The 10,316-nt window shown below is 51.6% G+C and overlaps 1 protein-coding gene across 1 annotated transcript in view; it reads right to left on the bottom strand.

Moving 5' to 3' along the window:
- Positions 1-5,118, bottom strand: part of L3MBTL1 (l(3)mbt-like 1 (Drosophila)) — a 20,523-nt gene extending 15,405 nt beyond the window's left edge. The window contains exons 1-5 of the mRNA XM_009886335.1: positions 4,983-5,118; positions 2,599-2,822; positions 1,687-1,831; positions 1,395-1,533; positions 583-706 (exon numbers count right to left, since the gene is read on the bottom strand). Coding sequence (XP_009884637.1) covers positions 583-706; positions 1,395-1,533; positions 1,687-1,831; positions 2,599-2,822; positions 4,983-5,118 — 768 coding nt within the window. The remainder of the gene's footprint in view (positions 1-582; positions 707-1,394; positions 1,534-1,686; positions 1,832-2,598; positions 2,823-4,982) is intronic.
- Positions 5,119-10,316: the final 5,198 nt, after the last annotated feature.

Here is a 10,316-nt window from a genome sequence, read left to right as displayed (position 1 = left end):
CGACCACTGACTCATTGACCACCTGCCCAAATGATGCCATCTACTCAAAAGAGAACAATAGAAGACGACAGAGTCTGCACGCTAATTTACATAGGAAGCAAAGAAATCTCGACCAATCATTAAAGAGAATAACAATGAATATGTATTAACTGTTTGAATATGTAATAATCAGTGTACAAAAGTGGAGATTTTTAAAACTAAGGTGTGCTCCTGTTTTGGGATGAGCACCCCATTTCTGCGCATTAATGGAATAAACTTGGGAATACCTCTGCTCTGTGTGTTATTGGCTTGCACACTGGGTAAAGAACCCAGATTTGGGATAACACCTACAGCACAATCAGGTCTTGTCTAGCACTGCCAAATGCGAGGCGCTTGGCAGGCCAAACAGTAAGCCAAGTGTCTAGAAGCCCTGATGCTCCACATATTCAAGTCTTTTTGTCGCATTAACCTGTTGTGTTAACAGCCAGCAGGTTACCCCTTTGACGTGGAGCTGACATAGCACTGAAAAGCACCGACGAGAACTGCGCATACCCGCATGACATCGGCACGTGCGCACACATGCCATCACCACCCTCTTCCTACCATTTGCTCAGATTCATATTCTTCCTCCGAAGGGCTCTGGTAGTCCTTCCTCTTTCGTTTCTTCACCGGCTTGAGGATTTCGGTGGCATTGGTGGTGCTGGCAGAGTTTTCCACAATGACAGACCTGCACGGAGGAAGGGAGAGTAAACCACTGCGGCATGCGGCAATGGCTGGGGTGTCAGTAAGGGAGTGGCTGCTGGAGAATCAATGCCACCCCATTTCTTACTCACACATGCCCCCATACCTCCTGACTAATGTATGCGTTCTTCTTAGCCCACAAATTGGCAAGAGATTAGAACCGGGGTACAGACCAGAACCACCTTCACACACTTGGGTGTCAGAAACCTGAACCCAGAGATGGATCAAAAGCGAACTAGTTTCGTAGCATCAGAGTCACACAGAGATGCTGGAAAACAAGTCCCAGGAGTCACACATTAGTAAGCAGAGGGGCTGGAAATGCCCTCGTGACCCATGCCTCCCACTGCTGCTCAGCCTAGAAGCACCCACTGGCAGCAACCTCCTGCTGCAGCCCTGCTCCAGCAGATATGTGTTTATGAGGCCGCAAATTGGGCAGGAGAAAATCTGGCTCCTGTGCTTCCTGCTGTGCCCTGGGACAACTCTTCATCCCCCCGCCGGCCACTGCAGTCAGGGCACTCTGCCTACAGGAAAGAGGGAAACAAGGGGGGCCCCCAGCACCCGCCAGAGACAGATGCGCTTGCATCCCTGGCTGGAGCATGTGGACCAGGGGAGGGAGGGAGAGCAGACAGATGGATGGATATGGCTCTGCATGGAGCAGGCTCCCCTTCCTTTACCTTTCTTTGAACTGCTGGTGACAGTGCTCGCTGCAGAAGCCCCTGCCTTCCCGCGCTCCGTCTGACACATGTCTCCGGCCACAGGTATCACAGTGGCACATGCCTTCTGCTGCTGGCAGCTTGGTCTGCTCTGGCACATCTGAGTCAGAGAGAAGAGGAGCAGTGAGGCACAAGGTGCAGCAAAGGAAGGAGAGCAGGAAGCAGGAGACATTTGCCTCACTCAGGGCCTACACCAGACAGCGCCTGCTGGATGATGGTACCCACCCCAGAAGTGCCAGCATGGTGCCCTTACCCTGAGCCACAGTAGGATTGTCCCTGCTGGTGGGTGCCACCTCCGAGTCCCCATCTTTCTCTGTGTGATCCTCCTTTATAGCTTCCACTGGAGGCATCTTATCAGCACTCACCACCTTCAGCGTCCCATACTCATTTATTCGAAACTATGTCATTAAATGAAAAAACAAGGAAAAATACTTAACAAGGAGGATAGAAATGTAACTTGACAGCTAGCGGGTACACGTGAGCTCTGAGAATGAGAGGGACATGGCTTGGTCATTAGTGCATCCAACAAGGGGACAGCTCTTCTGATGACAGAGGTGAGCACTGGACCAAAGTCACCATCCCTGCCGCCCCTGCCTGCAGTCTGTGCTTGCAGCTGAGCCACTGCCTGCACCGGGGTGAGACCAGCACCGGCTGGCAGCACAAGGGACGGGGTGATGGCTGGAGGATGTGGTGCCCTGAGGCTGAGTAGCAGCTGAGAAATAAGTGCATTTTGTGCAAGCTATTTAATGTACCGAGGGGTACACCTAAAGGCACCTGCTGTTTGATAAGCGCAAGGCCACTGATTCCAGGGTGAGAGCCAACTCTACGGCGCACCTTGGAAAGGAAAGATGCCCTGCACAACATGTAGCATCCCTCGGCCTCCCTGTGCAGGGCAGACCTGCTGCAGCCCCCCAGGCACCATGTGCGCGCTCTCTCTGCTAAGCTCACAAGAAAGGAGGGACATAAGGATGGGGCACAAGAAGAGCCTCGCAGAGCCAGGACAGCCGAGGAATCCTCCAGCTGGGGTGCGGGTACTGCCAGGGGCCACATCACATCCTGGTGGTCCCGGCCTGCCACAGGCTGGGGGACCACCACTCACAAGGGCAAGCGGCTTCGGGGAGTGATGGGGCAGGGAGCAAACACGGTGGCCCAGGGCTACACTTACCCGCAGGTTACTCCCAGGCAAAGTAGCCACCCCATCTTTCCACTCCAGCACACGGACTGTGCTGCAGGTCTGCACCCCGCTGATCTGGGGAATGACAGTAGCTGTGATGGGCTCGCTCCCTGCTCCCCTCTCTGGCCTCTCAGCCCCTGTGCTTCTCTGTGGTTCCCGGGGGAATCGCTGAATTTCTAAGGTGCTCGTGGGAAGGTTGATGGTAGTGGCATTTGCTTGAGAAGGGAAGAAAGGAAACAAACAACAAGGGGCATACACAGAACACTTAACTGATGCAAACAAGGCTCGAAGGCAGCACAAAGTGACAGAAAGGACAGTCTCCCAGCCGAGGGCTCAGTGCTGTGGGCTAAAGCACCCACAGGCAGGCAGCATGACCCAACAAGATCTGCAGCCAGCAATGGCTTGTGCTGGGCAGTGGCACCAACACTATCTACATTCAAGGGTTCCTACTTCAGCCTAACCTCAGACTGTTCCCGTGATGTGGCAGGATTGTACTGGCGAGCTCCTGGACTGCATCTTCCAGTTCAGTTTCATTTCAAAGGAACACAAGGTGCAGCCCAGGGCCTCTCTGCAGTGGGAAATGAGGCAGAGGGAGGAGGAAAAATGGGGAGATTTTCTTCTAAAGAACACCCCTGATCTCACCTAACACACACCCAAGCTTTGCTCACACACCCACTGAAAGACACTGGTCAGCTGGCCTGAAAATTGTTGTCCCAATTTTCAAGAACAGTAAGAAGGACAACCTTGGTAATTACAGGCCTGTCAGTCTCACTTCAGTGCCTGGTAAAATTATGGAGAAGGTTATTCTGGGAGTTACTGAAAAACACTTGAAAGACAATGAGTCATTGGCCATAGCCAAGACAGGTTAATGAGGGGAAGTCCCGCTTACCTAACTTAATTCCCTTTTATGAAAAGGTCACCCATTGGGTTCACCAAAGGAAGCCAGTGGATGTGGGCTTTTCGGAATTTAGCAAAGCTTTTGATACTGTCTCTCACAGCACCCTTCTGGACAAAATGTCCAGTGTACAGCTAGATGAGTCCATAGCATGCTGGGTGAACAACTGGCTGATGGGTTGGGCTCAAAGACCTACAGTAAATGTGGTCACATCAGGCCGGTGGCCAGTCACCAGCGGGGTTCCCCAGGGCTCAACTTTAGGGCCAGCGCTCTTTAACACCTTTATAAATGATCTGGATGCAGAAGTCAAATGTCCATTAAGTAAGTTTGCCGATGATACTAAATTAGGAGGAGCTGTGGACTCCTTCAAGGGTAGAGAGGCCTTACAGAGAGCTCTGGATAGGCTAGAGAGCTGGGCATTCACCACCTGTATGAAATTGCACAAGAGAAAGTGATGGATTCTGCACCTGGGATAGGGTACGCCTGGTTATATGTACAAACTGGGGGATGAAAGGCTGGAGAGCAGCCCCATGGAAAGAAATGTGTGGGTTTGGGTTGATGGCAAGTTGAATAGGAGTCAACCTTGTGCCCTGGTAGCCCAAAGGGCCAGCCATACCCTGGGGTGCATCAGGCACAGCATCGTGAGCCGTCGAGGGAGGTGACTGTCCCACTCTGCACTGCACTGGTGCAGCCCCACCTCGAGCACCGTGGGCAGTTTGGGCACCTCAACAGAAGGGCATCAGACATCGGAGTGTGTCCAGAGGAGGGAGACCCAGGCGGAGAAAGGTCTCCAGGGCAGAGACTCGGGAGGAGCGGCTGAGGTCGCTTGGGGTGCTCAGCTTGGAGAAAAGAAGGCTGAGGGGCGCCCTCATGGCAGTCTGCACCTTCCTCGAGGGGGGCAGCGGAGGGGGAGTGCTGATCTCCTCTCTCTGGTGACCAGCGACGGGACAGGAGGAAATGGACTGAAGCTGTCTCAGGGGAAGCTCAGATTGGACATGAGGAAAAGGTTCTTCACTGAGAGGGTGGTGCATGCCTGGAACAGGCTCCCTGGGGAGCAGCCCCAAACCTGTCATCAGGACGATGGCTCTTAGCCAGTTTAGTTTTAGTTAGGTTTGGTTTTAGATAGTCCTGCAAGGAGTAGGGAGTTGGTCTCGATGATCATTATGGGTCATTTCCAACTTGAGATATTCTATGATTCTATGACAATGCAGCAGCCCAGGAGGCCACATGCCCTGCAGAGCAGGCACCCAGCACACTGCTGCACTGGCACAGGGTCCCAGACATTAGGACTTTGGTTTAAAACTCAAGAGGTTTTGATTGGCCACGAATCACTCAAGTGATGTGGGATAACCACAAAGAACCTCTAAGATGGCAACAGCAGCACAGCTTTGCCTCCCAAAGTTTGGGAGGAGCACAGATATACAAGGAGTGTGAGGAATCAGTTGCGGGGGAGAAGGCTGGGGAGGACAGTCCTGCATACCTGGTATAATGAAGGCAGTCGTTGGCAGGTGGGTGCTCTGCACAGTGCTCTCGGTGGTGACCACATGGACACTGACCTCCCCAGTGGCATTCCCCTTCGTGCTTCTCACAACCTCCATCTCTGCTCTGGTGTCCATCACCTTGCCTGGACACAGAGCAAGACACTGGAAGACAGCAAGGAAGAAACCGAGTTGGGTACAAGTACAAATACAACAAAAGAGTGAGAAAGAGACTGTGGAGGATGGTCCCTCCCTTTCCACCATATCCCAGCAGAACCCCCTGTAAGACATATTAACCCAACAGAGAACAGCATCAAGGTCACAGCTGGTACCAACATGACCTAGTAAAGCCCCTGTTGTGAGATCCCAGCTCAGAGTCTGCAAACGCCAAGGGATTTTTCTTACCTAGCGCCACCATAAGATGGTCCGAGCCCAGCAGGTCCACCAAAAAGCTGCTCCTGGCTCCCACTTGGGCCTACACCACTCTGATGCAGACAGACTCAGGGCTGGCAAATCCTACCCTGGAGAAGACAGAGGTCCCTGAAGTCGCCCTTGATCTTCTACCTGGCTGTAAGAGAGAATTTCACAATGGACAGAAGTTAACTGGGGCGGAGGTGCAAGGCGTATGAAGTCATGAAGTCCACTACACGCAGCTGAGTTTCTCACAGGACTGGTGATGTTCAACCTGTTTAGCCATGAATTTCAAGGACTAGGCAAGGTGTCAGGGCCGCCCGAGGGCACTACTGGGCCTTACTGGCCCTGACCAGCCTCCTCTGGGACCCCCACCCATGGGCCCAGGAACTCCATGTCAGGCCACCCTTGGCCTGTCTATGCCACACCGCAGCACGGTCTCCAGCTGCTGTCTGGCAGCAGCAGGACTTGACCTGCCGGCTGCTGTCCTGGCTTGATCTCAGACCTTGCCTGGTGACCTGAGCTCCTAGCTGGACCTGGCCATGGTGGCTCTGCCAGTTGCCTTCCTCAGTTCCCTGTCCCTGCCCCAGCAGGCAGGATGGTGCCTACACTAGGATGTCCTCAGACCAGGGCCTGCCCGCACGCCAGAGGGAAGAACAGAGTTGCCTCCCAGTGCCCGGGGTGCCTCGGTGAGCAAGGGCTCTCGGTGCTGCTCCTGCCCTATTCAAAAAAAGAGCTAAGCAGAAAATCCACCGTATCATCAGATGTGCTCAGGGAAGGCGGATCTCTCCATGCCTGTCCGAGTGTCCCAGAGACTGCTGGAACCTGAGGACACTGGGCTGGGGAAGGATTTTGGACCTGCCCTGTTTCCCACACCCTCTTCAAAGCACTTGGTGCCAGGACGGAGGCAGGGCTACTATGGGGCTAAGTAGGGAACCATGGACATGTCTTGATTGCTTTTGACGCAACCTGAATTTGAAAGAGAAGACAGCCGTGTGGAAAACGAGATGACCATTTCAGTGAAGCACAGTTAAATAAGAATTTGGCTACAAAGGGTCAAATCTAGAATTTTAAAACCTGAGACATTAAGATCAAGGTGTTACAAGCAGAGGGTAAAGAGTGGGATGGTGTGCTCACTTTAGGGGAAGATCTACTTCTTCCTCTCTCTTACAGTGCTGTCAGGTTTGTGATCAGAAATACCTGATGTTCAACTGACAAATGGTAGGGACCTTCAAGGCCCTCCAGGTGCAACGTCAGAAAGGATGTTAAGTGTCAGGAGAACAAGAACTGCGTAACTCAGCTGAACACCAGACTCCAACTGAAAGCCAAAACGAATTGGGCAGCCAACCTGTCTTGGTGCTTCCTAATACCACCTAGGAACCTATTTGCTTTCTCAGGCACTTAAATCTGATATTTTTTCTTGATTCATCACTTGGGTCAAATGTTTCAAGGACAACTCCTCATTTTGTGTGAACTATTGGCTTTTTTTTTTTTTTTTTTTATTTAAACAGAACTTGGGCCTGAAAGTGCCTAGAAAGGAAGAGAAATAACTAGATCCAGTGCCAAAGCTGGGTGATGCTCAAACTCATCTCCGTACAGCAGTCTATGATGTGAACACAATAGCAAATAATTGCACAGGAAATAACCAGCAGTAATTATCACACATCAGACAGTCTCCAAAGCCTTGCGGGGCTGCCTGCCGATGCTGTCGAGACTGGTTCTCCTGTGCTTTTTGTGTTCAGGGTGAACAGAATTGTTGTGGGAATTTGGATTATGGATTGCAGTGGTATTCCTTAAACTGGAAGAACTAAATAACTGAGATTTAGAACTTAAGCTCCAGACAATCTCTCCTCCAACAACCTCCTGGGAAAGGCCTCGCTGAAGCAAAGGGCACGTCCCCCCACCACACCACAGCTGGGCAGCCCAGCTCAGAAGGTCAGGAGCCCTCCAAGGAGCTTGAGGGAGGCAGAGGAGCCCATCCAGCCCACAGCCTGGCCCTACAACAAACTGTCACTCCTTTTCTTCTCATCTGCCTCACAGCAGCAGTGTCTGTGCTTCCCCGGCACCTCTGGCCAGAGCAACCTCTTTCTTGGTGGAAACCTTCCCATTACACCTTGCCCCAACTCCTGCTCACTGAGCATATGTGGAGAACAAATTCTGCAAACAACTCTCCCAGCACGTGTCTTACTCCTTTCCACAGGGGAGCAAAGACTCTGAGGTCCTGGACACCACAAAACCTTATGCTTACAGATGTCTCAAGCCACATTTATCTCCTTTTAAGATCCATGGGGGGAGATGGGCCCAAAGCCCAAACCCCAAAGCCAAAGCCACACGTGAGCAGCAAGAACATTGTTGGTGTGAACTTGTAAGCACACCATTGCCACAGCGGAAACCCAGCGACTCCCAGGGCTCTCCCACCTCTTGTCAAGGGCTTCCATGGTGTTGGGCAACAATTTACCACCAACATTGCTCACATCAACCATAGCACGCATTGTTAAACTTTTAACTCAGGATTTCCAAGATAACCCCCGCACAAACAGACTCAAGCCCTGGCGCACTGCTCTGGACCACTGCTTCTCAATGCTCTGGAGCCTTGCTGGTGGGACAGGCGTGGGCATGACACAACACCCAGGCTGCAGAGCTCCCTCCTCAACCCAGAGAAGTGAGAATCATGATCAGAGACATTGTTTGCAGCTCAGAGTTTTCAAAACCTGGCAGAAAAACCCTTGGAAGCCCAACCTGCTCTGAAATATCTCAGGTCAGGAGCAGCATCTGAGGAAAAGGGGAGAAGAGAACAAGCATCTCTGTAAAGGAGCACAGCCACAGCTATGATCTGCCCTGTCACAGCAGGAAAAAGGCACCGACACACATCCCTTTGGACAACGCTGCTCCCTGAGAGCAGGGCCTCTGACAGATGTCAGGGAGAGGATGCCCATGGCTGAGACAAGTCTGGTTGCTTCAGCACATGGAGCCAGAGCCCAGGCAGGTACCACCACCCCAGAGATCACTTCAAGAGGTCTCCTGCAAGCTCTGGTATGACCCATTAAGGATTACAGGATAATTCAGGCTGGATTATTAGAACCTCAGGAGGTCTCTAGTCCAACCTCCTGCTCACATCAGGGTCAGCTACGGGATCAGACCAGGTTTCTCAAGGCTTTATCCAGTCTGGTCTTGAAAACCTCCCAGGATGGAAACCATACTTCCTGCAAATTAGCACAATCAGCAAAACAAACTAACACATTGCCTTTCTGGTGACTGCTCTAGACAATGAACAAAAGGTTTATTTATTTTCTAATTTTTTTATTTAGTTGGGATCTTAAAAAGCTTTTGGCCCCAGTGCCATCTGATAAAACTCTGCCCGCCCTGACAGGACCAGAATTAGGCCAACACTTAGCAGCTTTCAAAAATCCCACCAACTGGATTTTAAAATAGCAAGTAATTGTAGAGGTGAAAGCTATTTTGGACTTATCAGTGCGGCTTTGAGTTCTCCATTTTTCCTGGTATTGAGTGTAATTCCGTATGTCTTACAGAGGGTGTAGGTCAGCCCCACTCCCATGATTCAAAACCTGCCATTCAGTCTTTCCTTTACGTCTACAGGGACCTAAAACTCTGCACCACCCACTCCTCCGAGGGACAGCCAAGGACCTCGGGCTCCCACTCTGGAGAAGCCAGATAGGAGAAAAGCCACCCTAGGAAACCCCAGCCACACGTACACGCTGACCTGTGGTCCCTCCAGAGACCATCACAACATGCTGGCTGGAAGGAGGAACTTCTCAAGACAACTTTCATCCAGGGGCACTCTCTTTTGTGACCTGCTTTGCTCCAGTAAAGCAGTTCTTGCAATCACATTCTCCATGTATGAGTACGTACGTGCATATGGCCATCTGTCTGCAGTCAGACCCCGCCAGCCTATTTCAACCAGTTTTGACAGCAAGATCAGATGTCTCTGTAACAGTGGTCTCTATCAGAGTAAAACCTTCAAGTTTGGAAAACCAAGTATCTGCACAGAGAATGTGGTCTCTGCATTGCCTCTCACCTCGCAGAGGAGGGCATCATCACATTGTGGCCGGGGACAGCTGATCTGTGCACACATATTCACACAAGCAGAGGAAACTGGCCCCAAAACACAAGTTTTAAGGCAATGAGGCTTCACTGGTTCTGCTGCTTGCAAAGTTTCGAGCTCATCAAACAAGAAGCATTGGGTGTTGGCACACCAGCGCTCTGGACCAGTGGCACAGTGGCTTGGAAAGCAAGTATATCTACGGTTCCTATACAAATGACACTCCAACTCTGCCACAGTCTTGCACCTGCCCTCTCACAAAACCACAGCAAAGCCACGGAATGATCTGCTGTTTGGAAAGAGGGGGGATATGCCGCATGCAACAGGCCACAGAGGAGCACAGAGAAAAGAAGCTCCCAGCACAGAGACGCTGTACAGCTCCATCAACACTTTAGAAAGTCTGGTCAAAATATGTGTTTCTTTTCCTCACAAAATTGGCTTCAAATAACTGTATTTCAAACAATATTAATGTGTTTATTGGCTTTGTGGCTTCTCAGGTTCTTAAATATTCCTGAAATCTGCCCTGGGATACACTGGGGGCCACCCAGCTGGAAAGCTAAAGCTTGACAGAAGAGACCCTGAGTGTCCTGGTGGACACCAAGTTGACCATAAGCCGGCAAAGGTGGCAAACGGTGTCCTGGACTGCCTTAGGAGGAGTGTCACAGCAGGGGGAGGGAGGGGTCCTTCCCCTCTGCTCAGCACTGGTGAGGCCACCCCTGGGGCACTGGGTCCAGTGCTGCGCTCCCCAGTACAGAGAGACAGGGACATACTGGAGAGAGGTCAGCAAAGGGCCATGAAGGTGATGAAGGGACTGGAGCATCTCTGCTCTGAGGAGAGGCTGAGAGAGCTGGGACAGTTCAGCCAG

This window comes from Charadrius vociferus, unplaced genomic scaffold (genome assembly GCF_000708025.1).
Source record: "Charadrius vociferus isolate BGI_N301 unplaced genomic scaffold, ASM70802v2 scaffold225, whole genome shotgun sequence".
Classification (NCBI taxonomy): domain Eukaryota; kingdom Metazoa; phylum Chordata; class Aves; order Charadriiformes; family Charadriidae; genus Charadrius; species Charadrius vociferus.
Note: the sequence above shows the minus strand (reverse complement) of the source record. Positions and strands in the feature narration are given on the sequence as shown.